The sequence below is a fragment of the Sinocyclocheilus rhinocerous genome, unplaced genomic scaffold, assembly GCF_001515625.1.
Source record: "Sinocyclocheilus rhinocerous isolate Xijiao unplaced genomic scaffold, SAMN03320098_v1.1 scaffold503, whole genome shotgun sequence".
Lineage (NCBI taxonomy): Eukaryota > Metazoa > Chordata > Actinopteri > Cypriniformes > Cyprinidae > Sinocyclocheilus > Sinocyclocheilus rhinocerous.
Genome location: NW_015643185.1, coordinates 16790 through 35565, shown reverse-complemented (window position 1 = coordinate 35565; position 18776 = coordinate 16790). Strand labels below are relative to the sequence as shown.

The 18776-nt window shown below is 37.2% G+C and overlaps 1 protein-coding gene across 2 annotated transcripts in view; it reads right to left on the bottom strand.

Moving 5' to 3' along the window:
• The window catches only part of LOC107757105 (potassium voltage-gated channel subfamily F member 1-like), a 28645-nt gene that overhangs the window by 1158 nt on the left and 8711 nt on the right, over positions 1–18776 (bottom strand). Inside the window, exon 2 of one of the 2 annotated variants that reach the window (XM_016574482.1) lies at positions 16804–18279. The exons of the other annotated variant lie outside the window; for it this stretch is intronic. Within the exon in view, the coding sequence (XP_016429968.1) occupies positions 16815–18269 (1455 nt within the window). The 5' untranslated portion in view covers positions 18270–18279 and the 3' untranslated portion in view covers positions 16804–16814. Of the gene's footprint in view, positions 1–16803; positions 18280–18776 lie in introns of those variants that run through there. 2 annotated transcript variants of the gene reach the window in all.

Genomic DNA, 18776 nt, shown 5'->3' with positions numbered 1-18776 from the left:
CCTGTCCACAACTTTATCCCGGAGATCTTTTGACAGTGCCTTGCCACCCATAGTTGATTGTTTGCTTCAGTTGCACTACCAAGGACTGAAATACTCCAGGAAAGCTCTTAGCTAATCAAAATGATCACAGCTGAAAAAAAAAGTCAAATGGCTTTGTGTGCCATTGAGATGGTGATTAGCTACACCTGATTGAGTTTACAAGTCATTTTTAGGAGTGGGGTGATCCTTTTTCCAACTCAGTTATTCAGTTTTTTTATTTTTTCTGACATGTTGGTGTTATATCTTTCACTTGGATGTTATAAGTTTTACTGAGTAAAAACAGCTAGATAAAAAAAACATGTCTGTGTCTGTCTTCATTTCAGGCTGCAAAGCAACAAAATGTGATTATTTTAAAGGGGGGGTGATTCTTCTCTATACCCACTGTATTTGATTGAAAAAAGTGAACTATTATTACAATTTAAAATAACAGTTTTCTATTTTAATATCTTTTAATATTATTTAATTTATTCCTATGATGACAAAGCTGAAATTTCAGCAGTTTTTGCTCCAGTCTTCAGTCACATGATCTTGTTTAATTGTTTATTATTATAAATTTTGAAAACAGTTGTGCTACTTACTATTCTTGTGGAAACTGATACTTTTTTTCAAGATTCTTTAATGAATAGAAAGTTTAAAAAGAACAGCATTTATTTGAAATAGACTTTTTTGTAACATTATAATTGTCTTTGCTGTCACATTTGATCAATGTAATGTGTCCAGGGTGAATAGAAGTATTAATAGAAATATTTAAAAAAAATCTTACTGAAACTTTTGGACGGTAGTATATAAAAGTGATTTCAACCCATTTATAATTGCTTCAACTGATGGTGCAAAGCAGAAAAGATGCATGGAAGAAAGAAAATCATATGAGTTTTGAATGACATTTTCATTTAGAGTGAAAAATTATAAAAACTAAAAACTCCAAAAAAGGACTTAAAAGGTCACATAATAGGCACGGTCTATAAAGCTGCAAGCCAGTGACCCACTTGCCCCCATACAAAGTCTCAGATATACAGTCATATTTTCTATTCTCCAGAAAAAGTGCTTTGAAGAAGTGAATGAGTCTTTTAAAAAGTATTTTAAGGGTTGCTGAGAATCTCAAGTAGCATTATTGAGGGCTTAGAGGAGAGAACTGGAGCTCTAAAAAGTTACAGCATCAATATGTCAGCAGAGAGTTTTACTTAGGAGGAATAAAGAGGAGAACCAAAGATTCACTCAGGGGATGATGTTCCCTCATCTCTTGTGTGTGTGCATGAGCGTGCATTTAAATCGCCACTAGATTCTCCTGTGAATACACCGCTATCTCTGCCTGAGGGTACTGACAAACAACCCGTTGTCCCTGAACGTCTGTTAATTTACAACTAAATGGACTGTCACAGTGTTTCATATCAGGTGTTTTGATGAAAGCATCTGTTCTCTGATGTTAGATCAGTTTGAGCAGCCTAACTGTGTGAATGGACTGTGTGTTTGTCTGTTGACGACTGGGTTGAATATAAATGAGAGATGCGTTTTAAAAAAAAAAGAAGACAAGGGTGGGTGATTTCTTTTGTCTCTCATTACTCTTTCATTATGTCTCTCAGATGCTTGTTTTCTTCATATTGCACCATGTTTTTGGCCAACTCTGTTTTTGCGCTTTTGTCCTCCAGCAGATTCATTATCTCTCTCCTTTCATTCTGTCAAGTTTTGGTAGTTTGGTTAACTTAAAGTTTTGTACTTTGTATATTAACTTATTAACCCAGTTCATTGTACAATTGGTGTTACATCTATGTTAGAAATTTTTCAAGTTAAGCAAACAACAATATGACAATGTCAGTTTCTCATTGCTCAATTTATTATTATTATTATGAAATCCAAAAAAATCATACTGACATTCAAGCACTACGGACATTTAAACTTAGAAATGTGAAGTTTCTATTTTTGTTAAAGCACTTGTAGGTGGAGTTTGCTATGATGTAAATATTGTTTAACATCAAGTATATTACATTTTTATTTATTTACTAGACACTTTTTGAAAACAACTTACAAATGAGGAATACAGCAAGCTATTTTCTTTTCTTTTTCTATTTTTTTTTTTTTTATAATATACCACCTACACTAAGCCCTCCTTTAAACATATCTGATAGTGTTAACAAAAGCAAAAATGAGATAAAAAAATTATAATTTGCTGAAGCAATCAGGCCATTTTAGCTTGCGTCTGCAAGTCTTTGATCTTGTTTATTGTGACTTGTGTTTCACAGAATTCAGTGCAGTGCGCTCCACATCACAAGTGCAATGCTGTACCAGGTGAGCTACTGAGCAAGTTTACTTCATCAGAAAAGTCATACATATGGATCTATTTACATTTTCATATGTGAAGCAAATGTCAAAATGTATCAGTTTACTCTTTATAAATATAATCAGCCCCTGTAATCATAATTTGTGTGAAAAAAGAATAAAATATCTTTGTGTTTTTTGTGTTGGTGGACACTGTAGTGATGTTGGTATAAAGTCTGGGGTTACCACAGAGACTGAGAGCTGTCATGATTTAAACAAGCAAGTTTTCTACTATAACTACACCTAACAAGAAAAAGACCTGTCTCTCTTACTCCCTCATTGCATCTTTCTATCTGTCCTGTTTTGTCTTTTTAAAATATATTAGCGTTCCTCTAGTTTCTTCAACCATAACTGAAGTGGTGCAGCTCACAAGCTCGCATGGGACATTTCCCACAATGCCGTGTAAGTTGGGATGTCACAGTCAACCCACCGTGTTGTCAGACGTCTTGACAAGACACAGAGGCATCATTATCTTGACGTTACTATGGGAACTGAAAAAAACAAGCCCTCATTAAGTGAGAAAATGACAGACACACGCACAAAGAAGCTCGCACACACCAAGACCGAGACTGAAAAAATAAGTTTAACTGCCATTAGTTGATGGCAGTTAAGTAGACAGAGGATGCAGCCAATCACACACACACATGCACAAACACACAACTGCAAAGTAATGTAGAGAGAGAAAGAGCAATAGAGAGAGTGTGTTGCCTCTGTTGTGTCCCCTTTTTGCTGATAGGGGACACAACAGAGCTGACGGGAGGTTTAGAACATTGAAATACTATTTGAGTTTCTGCACAGTCGTCTCAGCTGGAGATTATTTTGCATGTTGCATATGTAACAGTTTATGCTGTGATTAATGGTTGATGTTTCTCAGACTGAGAATCTGATAGATACAGTGGGTACGGAAAGTATTCAGACCCCCTTAAATTTCTGTGTGTACATTAATGAGGAAAAAAAATTAACTTAAATGATTTTAGCAAATGGCTGCAATATAACACAGAGTGAAAAATTTAAGGGGGTCTGAATACTTTCCGTACCCACTGTATATCTAATAAATATTTAAATACAACACCAGTAAATCTGATTTGGCTTGCCAACAAGAGCTAAAGAGACTGTAATTCAATTTGACTGACAGACCCTGAATAGTAAAAGTGCTGTGAGGGTCCAATGCCACGTTGAACATCCAACCATGGTAGATACTCCATTAAATCACCTCAAGTCAAATGACCTTGGAGATAACTGTCAGGAGGAATTTCTATAAATCAATCAATTTCAAAAATCTAAAAATGATAAAACCGACAGCTCCAATACTGAATTCTAGTTCTAAAATAGTTCCAAAAGAAGCTAAAGCATCTAGCATTGTGCGCAATAAGCATCAAGCAACACACAAACTGAAAGAAAGTGGAGACAGAAAAGCATTCTGTTACACTTTGTTCTGTCTCCACTGCAGTGAATCTCAACCTTTTGGCGTACCGGACCCCAGTCCAATTCAGAACCATCCTCAAGGACACCCAGAACAAAATTGACTCATCTATGTATCATTTGTGTCTTTGTGAGGACCAAATGCAGTCAAGTATTATTCATTATACGGACCCCCTGGCCTTACGTCAAGGACCACTAGGGGTCCACGGACCCCTGGTTGAGAAACACTAAAGAGAAACCCCTGATGTGAAACTTACAAATTAGATTGAACAAATTCAATTCACAACCAGTTCACTGCACTGCAAAAACACTTGTGACAAGACTGTGTTGGAAGACCCTTAGCTATGGTAAAATCACTGCAACATGTAAAAGGGTAAGAACATCTAACCAGATCTCATCAGAATTCATAAATATTGTACAATTTGGTGATTTTGTATGAATTTGTCTGCTGTAAAAAATGATGTTGTAAATGAAGATTATTGCATTATGTTTTACAAGAAAATACTATTTCAGTCTTTCTACTTCAAAATTTCATGTACAATTCAATGTGCTACTTGTCATTTCTTTCTAACTATTTGTTACTATTGTGAATTCGTTTGTTTAATATTCATTGTATTCTATTTCTGCATGTCTTTGCTAAAGACTTTTATTTTGATGTTGAGTCCTCCAAGAGGGAGAAAAATGTGATGTGAAGGGGGAGTGCCGGAGAGAGAAAAAGAGAGAGAGGAAGAGTGTGGCAGGCACGGGGTTTAGTGTTGATCTCCTCCCCAGTTCTAACACTCTGCTCAATAAAAGTTACTAGCCGTCAATATTTTCAAGTCCATCATCTTTACTGAAATCAACCCACACTGTAAAAAATTAATAGTTGAGAAAACTTAAAATAATAAGGCAACTTGATGTAGTAAGACTTTTGAGTTCTCTCAACAATAGATTGTCCCATTTTGCTAATAGAAAAATTCTTGTCACAGCAACTGAAAAAACAATTACTGTCGTTGGGGTAATTTATTTTTTTTCTGTTGCCTGGATGAAAAAAAAATGTGTAAAAAGTCATCACATTTTTGAGTTTATGTTTGCTTACGAATGACAAATGTTAAAGTCACCATGAAATCAAAATTGAAAATTCTTATTTTTTAATGTAATACTGTAGTGTTTATTATAAATAATTTATCCGTGCACTTATTATTATGCACATTATTTTTTTTTAATTAATTTAAAACTCACCTCCCCCTCAAAACGACGACTCTACTCTTCCGGTCCCGAGCAATGGCGCAAGGGCGGAGCTAGTGACGTGAGGGGTAAACGCTGGGATAAACGACAGGGGGAGAAGCTGAAGCTGATGCTTCACTTTATAGCACTGACACCAGTCATGAGGGAGTACGTTACCCCTAAACATTGAAAAGATATTAGGATATATTACGACAACATTACTCTTAGGACATCGCAAACTAATTTTTTTCATGAATATGACTTAACCTGATGGAGGACGCGCTCAGTCATTCAGGTAGTCTCTTTATCTCTCTCGCGCGCGCGCTGTTTAGGCATGTTTTGTGCCATTGATCGTCGCTGTCATCCGTAATAAATAAAACATTTATTCATGCTTGGGTGTCGGCCGTGAATCCAGTGGAGAGAACTCCCCCACCACTAACTGCAAACTGGCATTCAGATCTGCCTCCATTTTGTTTGCAACGCCCCAGCTTCCAACAATCCAATCAATTCCCGCCCTCTCATTTCAGATGCCGTTTAACTCGGATATACATCACAGTAGAGAAGTAAAGACAATCACAACTTCCATTTCATGCCGACTTTAATGGGCAACTTAGTCTAATAAGTACAAGACACCATTTTCTTTGCTTGTTAATCACCTTACAAGACTAAGATACCCAGGAAATGGACATAAGTGTTTGAACATAATCTAGGCCTCAAAACTAGACACACTAACCTCAAGAATGGTGACAACCAACAAATGTTAAAAAGATGAGCTCTTTACATCACAGTACAGCAAATAACTAACAATAATGACAAAACAACAACAACATTTTTTAAATGAAGTCGGCAAACAGCAAAACAATAGTCCTATAACAGTAACTGCATAATTCATGCTGCAATGCATGCTGGGAACTCACAAAGCCTTAACATTTTAACAATATGAAATTCTTTGTTCAGTTAACTGTGTTTGACTTGTTGGGGCAACATTTGTGGTAATTTTGTTGGTCTGACAAGGGTTTTTATGTAGTTTCAAGAAAATAGCATTTTTTTAGTATTGGAGACTCAAAAGGTTTCGTAAACTGGAAAATGTGCAATTGTATTTTTTACAGTGCACAGGCAGCTAAACCCCAAGCCTTACATATTTTCCTTTTCAGAGAGAACAATTAACAATTAAAAAGTCGTTCACCCTATTCTTGTGCAGTCATACCAAACCTTCAATGAGTAAAAACACTAGAGTAAAAAAAGGCAATTTTTTCAAATAATCTTTAGATCCAATAAAAAAAACACTTACTACTACTAACTGATACAGATATTTTTTGAAAGTTTAAAAAGTGTTGCACAGTTGAAAAAATGTGCTGCCAAACAGTCAGTATCGAGTTACTGCTGCGTTGCTGCAGCGTTACAGAGCGGAGGAAAGATGGCACAGTATGTCTGGTGGAAAAAAGGAAATGTGAGATGCACACAAACAAAACACTCTGCTGAGCTAAGACATCATATTGTGAGTGAGTTTGAGAGATATGTGCGTCCCATTGTGTGGTTTATATACTGTATTGTGTATCTGAGCTTGTGCTGTCTACCCAGGGCTCTGTTGGATGATCACAGCTACACACTCTGTTGGAACGGCAGGAGTTTACACACAAACACACATAGCTCAGCTTCACCAGGGATCTGCTGGTACCCATAAAAAGACATTCACACGGCACTGAGCCAACAAATGCTCTCTCAGAGACCTGCTGCTCCCGGATCTCACTCGAAAGACAGCAGGAGACCATGAGCATCAGGTATGTCCAAACACACCCATAGATTTCTGCATGTTTTCAAATTGGCGATTAGTTTGTGGGACGCAAAAGTCAAAGACCTTGTTTAAAACATTTTAAGTAAAAAAATATATATATATTTTTAAATAATGTAAACTGGGAATAAACAGAAACTTGTAGGTTTCGAAGAAATATTCTAGATTCTAAGGATATTTGTGACATTGATGTGAACAACTCTGTTTTCAATGTGCTTTTCATCATGCTGGAGAGCATGATCATCAGGTTTCAGTTTCACACTTGTGGAGTTCATGCAGTTTAAGTGCTGCTGTCATTAATGCAAAAGAGGGACAAACCACATACATTCTGTAATTCATTAAACATTTTCACTTCGACTTTTCACTCAAACTGCCATACTAATAATATAATTTGTAAATGTTGTATTAAATTAGAAAATATTGTAACAGAGAAGCATTTTAGTGCTCTCAGACTTTTCTAAGTCCGTCTGGTCTTTAGTTATGGGCTTAGATTCTTTAAAGAAGATTTCTACGCAAATCTTATTTGATTTGGTGTGAATATAAACCAATACACTATTGTTAGAGGAAAGAGAGAAGGAAGAAAAACCCTGTCATCATACACCAATAGGACCACTCGCTACCAAGAAATAAATGTGCATCAGGGCGGACAGAGAGCCTGCAGGCAGAACAGCTTCAAAGCCCGCTCACTGTGTGTGTGTGTGTGTGTGTGTTTGTGAGAGAGAGAAAGAGAGAGAGAGCGTGAGTGCTTCCGCCTCCACACTGTCATTTTCACACCTGTTTCTATGTGATACAACTCTTCTCCTTTATTTTACTTTCATGATAATAAGGGCTTGTGCCTCCCCAAAACTCACACACACACACACACACACACACATATTTACAGGACATAGCTTCTATTATTTAAATATAAAGCTTGATTCATTCATTCATGCATTCACTCACTCACTCACTCATTGTTTTAGAATTTGTTTTACATTTTGGACCTGTGGTTCTGTGGGTTCTCAAAACAAAACACAAAAGCTGATGGCTCACATGGATTCAGATCTCAATCTGACCTGGGCCGTGACCTGAACCCATTCCTCCTCTCTCTCTCTACTTTCCTGTCTGCTCTATATTGTCTTTTAAATTTTAAACAAACTAAAACTTTTAAAAAACTAAAATATACAATAGCCTACCGTACAAAAGTTTGGGGTCAGTATTTTTTTAAATTAATACTTTTATTCAGAAATGACGCATTAAATTAAAAAAGTGATAGTAAAGACATTTATAATGTTACAAAACATTTCTATTTCAAATAAATACTGTTGTTTTGAACTCTATATTCATCAGAGAACCCTAAAAACTGTATCAAACTTTCCACAAAAATATTAAGCAGCACAGCTGTTTTCAACATTGATAATAACAAGAAATATTTCAAGAAACATTCAACAATTTTTTAACAGGATTCTCTGATGAAAAGAAAGTTCAAAAGAACAGTTTTTATTTAAAAAAGGAATCTAGAAACATTGTAAACTGTCAGTTTTGATCAATTAATCACGTCCTTGCAGAATTAAACTATTAATTTAATTCCCAAAAAAAAAGTATTAATTTCTCTCCAAAACTTTTAAACACTGATGATTTGCTTACCCACAATGCAGCAGAGGGCATGGGATAGTGTGTTCAATTACAGCAGGACCTCAAGGACAGAGGTTAGTTGGAGAGGGAATTCCAATCAGTCAGTACAGTGGAAGAAGACTGACCATGGGGAGCACCGAGACTTTCCTAGTGGGCTACTAAACTTCCGGTTCAGCTGTCGTGACTATATTTAGGTACAAGGTAAACACACAAAGGTAAATACACACAAACACACACACACACACACACACACAAAGGGAAACATTGTCACATCAGTCCATTTAAACCACCATGGTCACATCTGTTGGATTTTAAAACAAACTGTTATGATCACATTACATTATGTATTTCTCAGCATAGACATTTAATGTATTGTTTGTTGTCCAGTTTAACTGTTCTAATTATACACTACTGTACAAAAGTTTAGGGTAAGATTTTTTTGAAAGATATTCATTAAAATTAAAATTAAATAAAAACAGAAAAGTTATTTTCAATTATAATAAAATTTTCATAATATTAATTAAATTAAATCGACTTGGTGAGCATATAAGAGACTTCTTTCAAAAATACAAAAATCTTACCAAACCTTCTACGGTAGTGTAAAAATATTATTTCAGACATATCAAAATATTGCAAAAATCAATATACATAAATGAACTAAATAATAGAGCAAGTATGGTTTGTATTTGGCTGCTAAAGGTCCTAGACAATTTTTAGTCCCAGTCAATCAAACTCAACTGGATAACATCAAACTCAAAATGTTCATTTTTAACAAACAGAAATTACCTTTAACTCAGCAAGCCTGTCCACCATCCTTCTCACTCTCTCTACTCAGAATACACACACGCACACACACACACACACATAAGTATAATCTTTGAAAAAGGCTGAAGATGCAGATCTCAATCTGGAAAAAAAAATTACGGCATGCCACTCCACTGAGGGGAAGACAATAGTAGAGCAGAGGCTTAGAAAACATCCAACATTTAAAAATTTAAACATGGTCTGGCACTGACACATTGAAAACTGGTTATTGGACAATTTGAACCAGTTCAATACAGATGAATCTGCTGTGATCAGGGTTATTATTGGTAATACTAACTAAAGCTATAAAAAAATATATATTCATTGGAATAAAATATATAAATTTATTTCAGCTAATTGCTGAGGCAATATTTCTCATTTTCCTTTAGCTTGAAGTACTAAAAACTAAAACTAAATGAACTACTAATGAATATACTACTAACCAATAAATACAAATGAATAAAAACTAATAAAATTGACAAAATAAAATTAATAAAAAGTAATACAAACGACAAAACAACAAAATTACTAAAACTTTAAAATTAAAGGGAAAACAGAAAATATAAAAATAAAATATAATTCAAAATATTAACAAAAAATATAATAGTATATCTAAAATAACACTGAATTATTGCTTTAAACCATCTATAGTCCACACAACTCGTACATAAATGGTGAATCTACCATATACTTCATGAGTGCAAAAACCAATAAAAGTAATTAAACTGCGCAGCACTCAGAATCAGTGACGGTAAAATGACAACTGACCTGAACGAATCTTCATTTTATCTAAATATTTTCTCACTCTAAAACCTCTGGAAGTCTTAAGAATAATTAAAGATCCTGCTGGCAGATTATGAGTGCAGAAACACTCTGCATGTGCATTATGTGCTTGTGCATGCTTAAAATGAGGAGCATGTTGCTGTCACACTGTATTGATCATCATGGATTAATGGTTTCCAGTGTGTAAACTGTAAGAGACACGTGCAGGAACTTGAGCGATTATGTATGTCACTGCGTCAATCAGGCCCGAACATTTCTAAACAAGACAACTATACGTTATTATCATTGACAGATACGTCCCATCCACCTTCCCACTCCTGCTAAGCCCCACCTACTGTTTGTGTTTCCAAAACCAGCAGAGCTCAGCATCCTGTGGCTGTGTTCATACTGAAAGCTGCACTGCTATTTTATGCTCTGCCAAGTCTAGGCAGTTCATAAGACACCAGCATGCTGTTCAAAAGTTAGCATTGATCTCAATGTGATTCTTATGTCTTTTTTTTTTGTCCTTTATGGCTCGAGAATTCACAGTCAGGACAAGATGCTAGCAGAGTATGGTATCATTATTTCACCCATTTTTTTTTTTTTTGCAAGATTGTTCACGGTCTCTTCTTTTCAGCTTGGTACCGAAGCAAGTAATCACACTGTCCCCGGGACCAATTAAATACGACTTCCCATCATTTTCCCAACAGTCTCACTTCCTGCACCACTAAACAGGTTAATTGAAATGATCAGTTATTTATTGTCCTGTCCATCTTTGTAACATTTTCTCTCCTGCCTCTTTTTCTAAAGACACCAGATTAAATTTAAATGAATAATGAACTGCTGTTTTTTTCTCATCAGTCTTCTGTTGCTCGCTACGGTGTCAACAAACACCAACATTATTCTTTGTCTGTCTGTCCAGGAATCAGTCAATAAATCCATGAGTTGAACCTCCTGACTGTTTTTCTCTCACAGCCCACATACACTCACATCTATCTCGCCAGCATGTATTCAGTTCTCTCTGCTACACACAAACACGCACATTCTATCACAGTGGGGACTTTTCTTTGGCTTCCAACAGTTTTAAGCTGAGCTTTTTATATTTTCTATCATTTAACCTTTAACCTGCAGAAACATTTTTGTATTTTAAAATAAACGTTTTAATATTGAAGTAGCCATGTAACAGATGTAGTGATAGATCCTTTCTACTGAAAGGATCTAAGTGAAGCAGATTATGGAAAATTCAAAAAAAAATGTAGGGTGGAAATTTGGTTCAATTCATTGGTTGTTGTTTGGATGGAGGCAGATCTGAATGTGAGCTTGTAGTCGATTGTACCAAAGGGCCGGGTTTATGATGATAGGAGAAGTATCATACATCACTAAAGAGAAGTCTGGCATATCATCAGAAAATCCAGTTATGACATTCTAATTAAAAATTACAATGTCTAAATAAAAAAAAGACATAAATACATGATTGAATTGTTTACAATAAGATCAATAATGTGCATTTGGAAAATAGATAGTTAATAATAGTGTGAATTTCTAATTCATGATTTTAATAATTTAATAATATATATAGTATGAATAGTTTAAATAACAACAACAAAATTATAATAATTATTATTATTAAAAATGTAAGTACTTCAATAATTATTGCAATTAATAATTTAGAATATTTGAATACAAATAATTATTATTAATATTAAACCTATCAATATTTATGATTATTATGATTATATTCTATTAATATTAAAGTTCAAATTAATAGTTTAATTCTTCCATGGAACACAAAAGCATAAGCTTTATAGAATGTTGACACTTCTTAAAATGTAACTCAGAACATTTCTTGAGCATAGTTCTCAAATCTTTTTCATGTTTGCCCAAATTTCAACATTTTACACATGCACAACCGCTTCAGAAAACTTGGAATGTACTACAGACCTCTTTTCTGTCACTGTTGGAGTTTGACAGTCCCTGGTCACCATTCACTTTCATTATATGGAAAAGATTCGAATTAACATCCTGCCTTTTCCTTTTGTGGTGTACAGAAGGAAAAAATTATTCTAAAAGATATGAGGGTGAGTAAATTATTTCGATGATAGAATTTTCCTTTTTGGGAGAACTGTCCCTTTAAGGCATTTTTAAATATGCTTTATTAAAGCCATTTTTGCTAATAGGGACCATTAGCTGTTCCCCAACATGTAGGTCATTACAGGTTGTACTATCCTTGTGGGCAAAATTTGATCCCAACAATGATGGCAAAAGCTGACCCCACACACATCCTCCACACCGTATACAGATAGACGCAATGCTGAGGAAGCTTTTGCCCTCTCTCCAGGGAACAGATCTGAAACACAGCAAAAATACTATATACACAACATAGGTGAAACAGGAATCATTCAAAAAGGGTTTCATCCATCCAGCTTTTCCTCTATTCATCTAATCATTTCCTTAATGGGCAAGGTGGTTCGGAGCACAATGTGAAAAAGCATTTTTTTCTGTCTCATAAAAGACAATCATTACTCGTTTCTCTCTGGTGCTCTTTGAAGTAAAAGGTCAAGTTGTTCAGTCTGTGTGAAGGACTGCACTGTGTTTGAGTAATTATCTCAGACTGGATTTGCCAGAGTGTTGGACTAATTATTTTTGCTGTTAGAACCCTAACGAGCAGCAGAACTGTAGGCGTGAGCTGGCGGCTGCTGTCAGAACATGATCAGTGCTTACAAATGATTACTAACAACCAGACAATCTCCTAGATTTTGCACTAAAACACCCATTCAGCCAAGCTCTAAATCACAAAACACCCAGTTGTGCTCCTAATGTCACCTTTGCTGTGAGAACAAGTTGAGTGCGGCTGAACTAAAGTCCGGTCACACGAACCTTTCACATTTGATTGCTGTCTAAAGATGGAGGTAAAAGAGATGTCATTTTTTATTTTTCTTTCATATGAGACTGTAGACATTGAGTAAAACTTATAAAGTATGAATGGATGATTTCTTCTAAGACCCTTTTACCTTTCTTAGCAACAGCAGACTTATTATCACAGAATTCCGAGAATCAGTTCCTACTTATTAGAGATTTTTATTAGAGATTTTTAACCTACTTATTAGTTCCTCGTATGTGTAAACATACCTGGCAATAAAGCTCATTCTGATTCTGATATCACCATTTATACTGGAAGGTTTTTTTTCTTTATGCAGCATATTCCAAAACAATTTTATTTGTAGCAAAACATTAAATGCCATTAAGTGTTTGAGAGCACACAGAATTGGATGTTTAAATGTCAACAAACACTTGAGTCACATAATGTGCAATTACGCACCCGAAGGATAACGGAATGGACTGCATAGATAAATGACTGAGAAATGGTTCAGATTCTTTCAGCAAGGGAATGCCACTTTTAGCGGTGCATTATTCTCTTACAGCCTCTGTCAAAAACACTTTAATTCTCTGCTGTGGTTGAACAAAATGCATCAATTGAACTGAAGTTAATTTAGTATGATTAAAAGCACCAATAGTAACATTATGCGAGCAAAAGTTACAAGATGTGAAAAAGTATACAAATATTGATTTAAAAAATATCCAAAATGCCTTTAAATAGCCATGCATTGCTTAGATTGCAAAGCAGCTCACAATTTGCGTGCATGAGGTTGTTGCTCTCGACCTGTAGAGTGAATCTACCACTAAGTGTTCCCAGCTGCTCTCTTTTCTGCCTCTCTCACAAATACACTTCACGTTTCTAACCTGTGCACAGTCACGAGGAAGAAACTTTTTTTGTTCAAATATACTAGGCTGTGAACATGCAAGCACACATTCAAACTATTTCAAGGAGTGGAACAGCTGTAATCATGTTAGAACTGATTGGAAAGTGTAATCTTCAGCTTTAAAGCATGCAAACACTCTCACTATGAGGATGGTGTGTAAATACTCTGCAGGGATTACAGTACAAGAATGGTCACTTATTCTCATGGTCTAGTGCATAAGTGAGACATGCAAGGAATAAGCCCTCACATGTACAAAACTTCAGCTATATGCATACTTGCAAATATAATCACAGTGCAGACAGAATCTCACTCATTCTCTAACTGCACTTTAATTCACACATACACTGTAAAACTTGAAAAGCAAAATGGTTTTCACAGTATATGTCTTTGAATCTTTACGGTATTTTTTCCTTACTCTATTGACAAATTGTTTGAAGCATAAACACTTGATAGTTTAAGGTTAAATCAAAAAAATTGTCAATGGGGAAAGAAAAATAATATGATATATTATAGATGATATAGGTAGGTATTAAAAGTTTTAGGTGTATTTTCTGAAAATTACAAGTCATAACATCAAATTAATGCATACATTTATCAAATACATTTGAGTTTCCCATGACCATGTGAATCCTGCATAAATAATTTTGGGGAACAGACTTATGGAAACACACTATCTCTCTTATTCTCAATCAGAACATCACATACAACAGTTTCAGATGGGAACAAAATTTGGTGGCATCATTACGGCAGAACGTCATTTAGATGCTGTTAATTGGCATAGATGTTCTCTAGCCATAGTCCTTTATGTTCCCATGGTAATGGGGGCCCAAGAGAGCTGATTGGTGGACTGGAATACTAGGAGAACACCGAATCAGAGGACAGTACAGCTGGGCTCAACTCATTATGCAAGAATCAATGCTTCAAACCTGTATGGAAACCACATCAACGATATTCATTATTAAACTTTCAGAGACACTAAAACGGTTATACAAAAGAAGTACACATTGCAGGGAATAAAATAAACGTACACCCTGAAAGAAACCTTTAAACTATCCACACAAACCCACACAGAAGCACACCCATACTCCTCAAGCTGTGAATCTAAACCATGTCAGCTATCTCATCACGCTTGTAGGTGCCAGGGCAGCCATCTTGTCTGAGCGTTTTGAGGGTGTATGTGAGAACCCCCTGCTGTGCAGACATGTTCAAATGCTTCTCTATATAACAACCTTTTTTTTTTCACTTTTTCACTCACTTTTAAATGCTCAGTATCTGTTCTCATGACTGACACCAGCCCACAACATGCTGGGGGTCCTATTCTTAGCCTCCAGTGGCTCTTCGCTGAATTCTAGCATGTTTGGGTGGATTCTGTGACTCATTTGTTTTTATCTCTGTGCTGGAATGTTGAGTCAGGAATTGGACATCAGGAAACAGCAATATTAGGATGAGAGTAAAACTCTCTCAAGATGTAAATCAAAATGATGAAAAAGCAACATTTCAGAATCTCAGTTCACTTTTCAGACACCTGTTTTGCTAACTGCTTGCACAGGAGCACTGCGCTTTTAAGCAAACCTGAGCAAATAGAGCAGTTGTGAGCAACACTGTAATGCAAGAACAAATAGTTATTTTACACTATAAAATCCAATGTGGTCACGTGCGATTCCAAGTGCCTCCAAATGTGCTGCAAGTAAGCCCATTTACAACTGTATTTATCACTGACCACATGTAATTGGATCACTGTGAAGAGGTTAGGAGACAGAGAGGAATAGAGAGGACAAGAAAGTTAGAGACTGTGTGAATTATTTCATTTGAGGACGGAGTGCTTAAAAGAAAAATCTTATCTGTAGCTCAGTCAACATCTGAGTTACTCCTCCACCCAGGAAAGACTGTTTGAGAATATATCTCTCATGTCTACAAGCTTGTAAGTCCTTATCATACTAGAGAATGGAAAAAAACACCACTATTACAAAAATAGACAGATGGTTGGTATATGTGGGACAGTTGCTTCCTAGCAACCAATAAAATCTGCATTTCAGAAAACACACAGACACATACATATATATATTTTATAGAAATTAATAATTAATGTCAAGTACAAAGAGTGATGATACTACACCACCACTGGCACCAGAGGTAACACAACAAATAAATACATTTTGCTTATGAATTTTTATGCTACCCTCATCACAATCTCGCCTCCATGTGCAGACAACCTGCCAATTCACAATATCAATTTAATCATTTACCATCAATTAACATGATAAAAAATAAAAAATAAATAAAATAAAATGATACTTTCTTACCTCAAATTTATCCTGTAAATCCTTCATATTTTTACACGCACAACGTCTATATATGGTCACCTCAGGAGGACAGTGTATGTTACTGATTGCTCCCCTGTATTGTACGTGTGTTTGTGAAATATATGATTCTGATTATGTTGATGTAAATATTTTGGTTGCGCCATAATTATCTAAAACACATACGCGTGAAGTTTGACATGCATTTTATTTAATTAAGACAAAATAACACTTTTGAAGAGGAATTGATTTTTGCGGTCCAGTGAAACCACCACAAGCAGCTTGACGGTCACATTGCAGCACAGTAGTTTATAGCTAGGGTGGCCATATGTGCCGTTCATACGGGACACGTCCTGGCCAGGATTTTTATATTGCCTAAAACATCCAAAGTATGTTAGTAGTTTGACCAATAACATGCAGGTATTGTATATAATCGACCAATCGTGGCGTGTGAGAAGGTGAGATCTACAGAGAACGATCAAAGCGATGCAAATACGCGCACGTGTTTGTTCGTTCGCTTCGACTGCGCACCGATCATTGTATGACACCAAAGTACCGCGAGAGCGATTCGAAAGCATAAGGAGCCGTCTGCTCTGCTCTCTATGGCTCTCGTGAATGTCATATAACGATCGATCTGCACAGTGCAAACAGCCAAAACCTGTATATTTTAGGCAATATAGAAATCCTGGCAAGGACGCGTCCCGTAAAAATGGCCCGTATGGTCACCCTATTTATAGCGCACAATGACCATAATAACACAAGCTCTCGTGAAACTTAAAGTGCTTTTCTTTCACTTTTGTCCTAAGTCAGGCTTTTCTTCTTCACGGGCTCCTTCTCAGTTCTGTGCGCTCCTAAAAGGAGCGGGATGTATGTATCGCTACGCGACGCGCGCATGGCACCTTCCCACGTGTTCCCGGGCGCGTCACACCTGCGCGAGGAGCTTTTCACTGCGAGTTCGAGCGCGCGCAGCTCCATGAGTTCCAACTCGTGCTTGGCGGCGGTTTCTAGCACCTTCTGCTTGTTGTAATAGATGACGAAATTGTTGATGATGGGATGGATGGGCAGCGCTATAGCGATCACCCCGCACAGAAAGCTGATGGCCGCGTTGCACCGGCCAAGGGTGGTTTTTGGGTAGATGTCCCCATAGCCGACGGTGGTCATGGTGATGATGGCCCACCAGAAGGACTGCGGGATGCTTCTGAACAGCGTCTCCGGGTGGCTCTGCTCCATGGTGTACCCGAGAGCGGAGAACACGAAGATGCCCACTCCCATGTACATGAGGAGCAGCCCCAGCTCCTTGAAGCTCCGTTTGAGCGCGTACGTGAGCGTCTGAAGGCCAGAAGAATGGCGCGCCAGCTTGAAGATCCGCGCAATGCGCATGATGCGGAGCGCCTGCACCGCCTGCTGCACGTTAGCCAGCTCCATCATTGTCGTGCCGAGACACGTGAGAACCAGCACCACGTAGAACGGCAGGATGGCCAAGAAGTCTATCATGTTCATGAAGGAGAGCGCAAAGTGCACCTTGTTTGGAGATGATGCGAGGCGCAGCACGTACTCTACCGTGAACCAGCCGATGCACGCCGTCTCGATAGCATCTAGGGTCGGGTGCTCAACGCGGTTCCCCTCGGAATTCTCCACCTGGAGGTCCGGTATGGTCCCGAGACACATAACCACAGATGACACTAGTATGAACAGAAAGGACACAACGGCAATTACGCGTGCGGGGAGCGAGGACTCTGGTTTCTCCATGAGCTTCCAGAGGAACTTCTGCCACCTTTCAGTGCGACTCACGTTAGGGTCACAGTTCAGATCATCCAGGATCACTTTAACCTTGTCTGCAATCTCTGCCAACTCTTCCTCCTTCTCAGTCAAGTTACTCTTGCAGCATTCGTCTAAGTAGCTCAAGTCAATCTTCCAAAACTCCATCTCTTTGATAAAACAAATAGGGCAGATTCCGCGCTTCATATGGATTTCTCCAAAGTAGTACACTTCTACAATGCATTTAAACGAGTCAGGATCTCTGTCGAAGTAGAATTCTCGTTTTCCAGGGTCGTAATCATCGCAGAGCGAAGAAATTACATCAAAACTCCGAGTTGAGCAGTTCACAAGTTCGGCGAGCCTGCTGTCCGGATAGCGGTTGAGAATGTCCCCGCACAGCACCAGCCGCACGCCACCGATGTTTACGGCTATTTCTTTCTCGTCGCTGCTCGACGAGCCGTTACTGCGCGCGAACTGGGTTCTCGGTAGCGTCCACATCCTCGCAGCCCTAGTCTCAAAATATTTAAATCGCGTTAAATGTTAGAAACGGTGAGTTGTAGAAAAGGCGCATGGAGAAGCAGGATCCTCTTATGTCAATACTATTGATTGACGTATACACTAAAGACATGCTGAGTGTAAAATTAATGCATTTTGTCTTGAGAAAAAAAAAAAGCTTTGATAAGAAAAACAATCAAGAGAATGATATCTTGATTCGAGCAGATAACATTTCTGTGCGCTTTTGCGCATTGAAAGCGCACAGTTGGCACAAGCAGTAACAGGTCTCCCCCTCCTCCCTGTGCACCTCTCTCTCTCTCTCAACCCCAAATCCTTTAAAACTACATCTCGTCTGGTGTTTCCTGCCATTTCCAACGTGTTTTAATAACTATTTTGCCCAACTTACGAAATATCAATAGTAGTGAACAGAGAGCGAATTTAAAAAAAGGGGGGGGGAGTTTCGACTTTTTAAAATAATCTATTTATATATATTGTTTTGGGGTCGCTTCT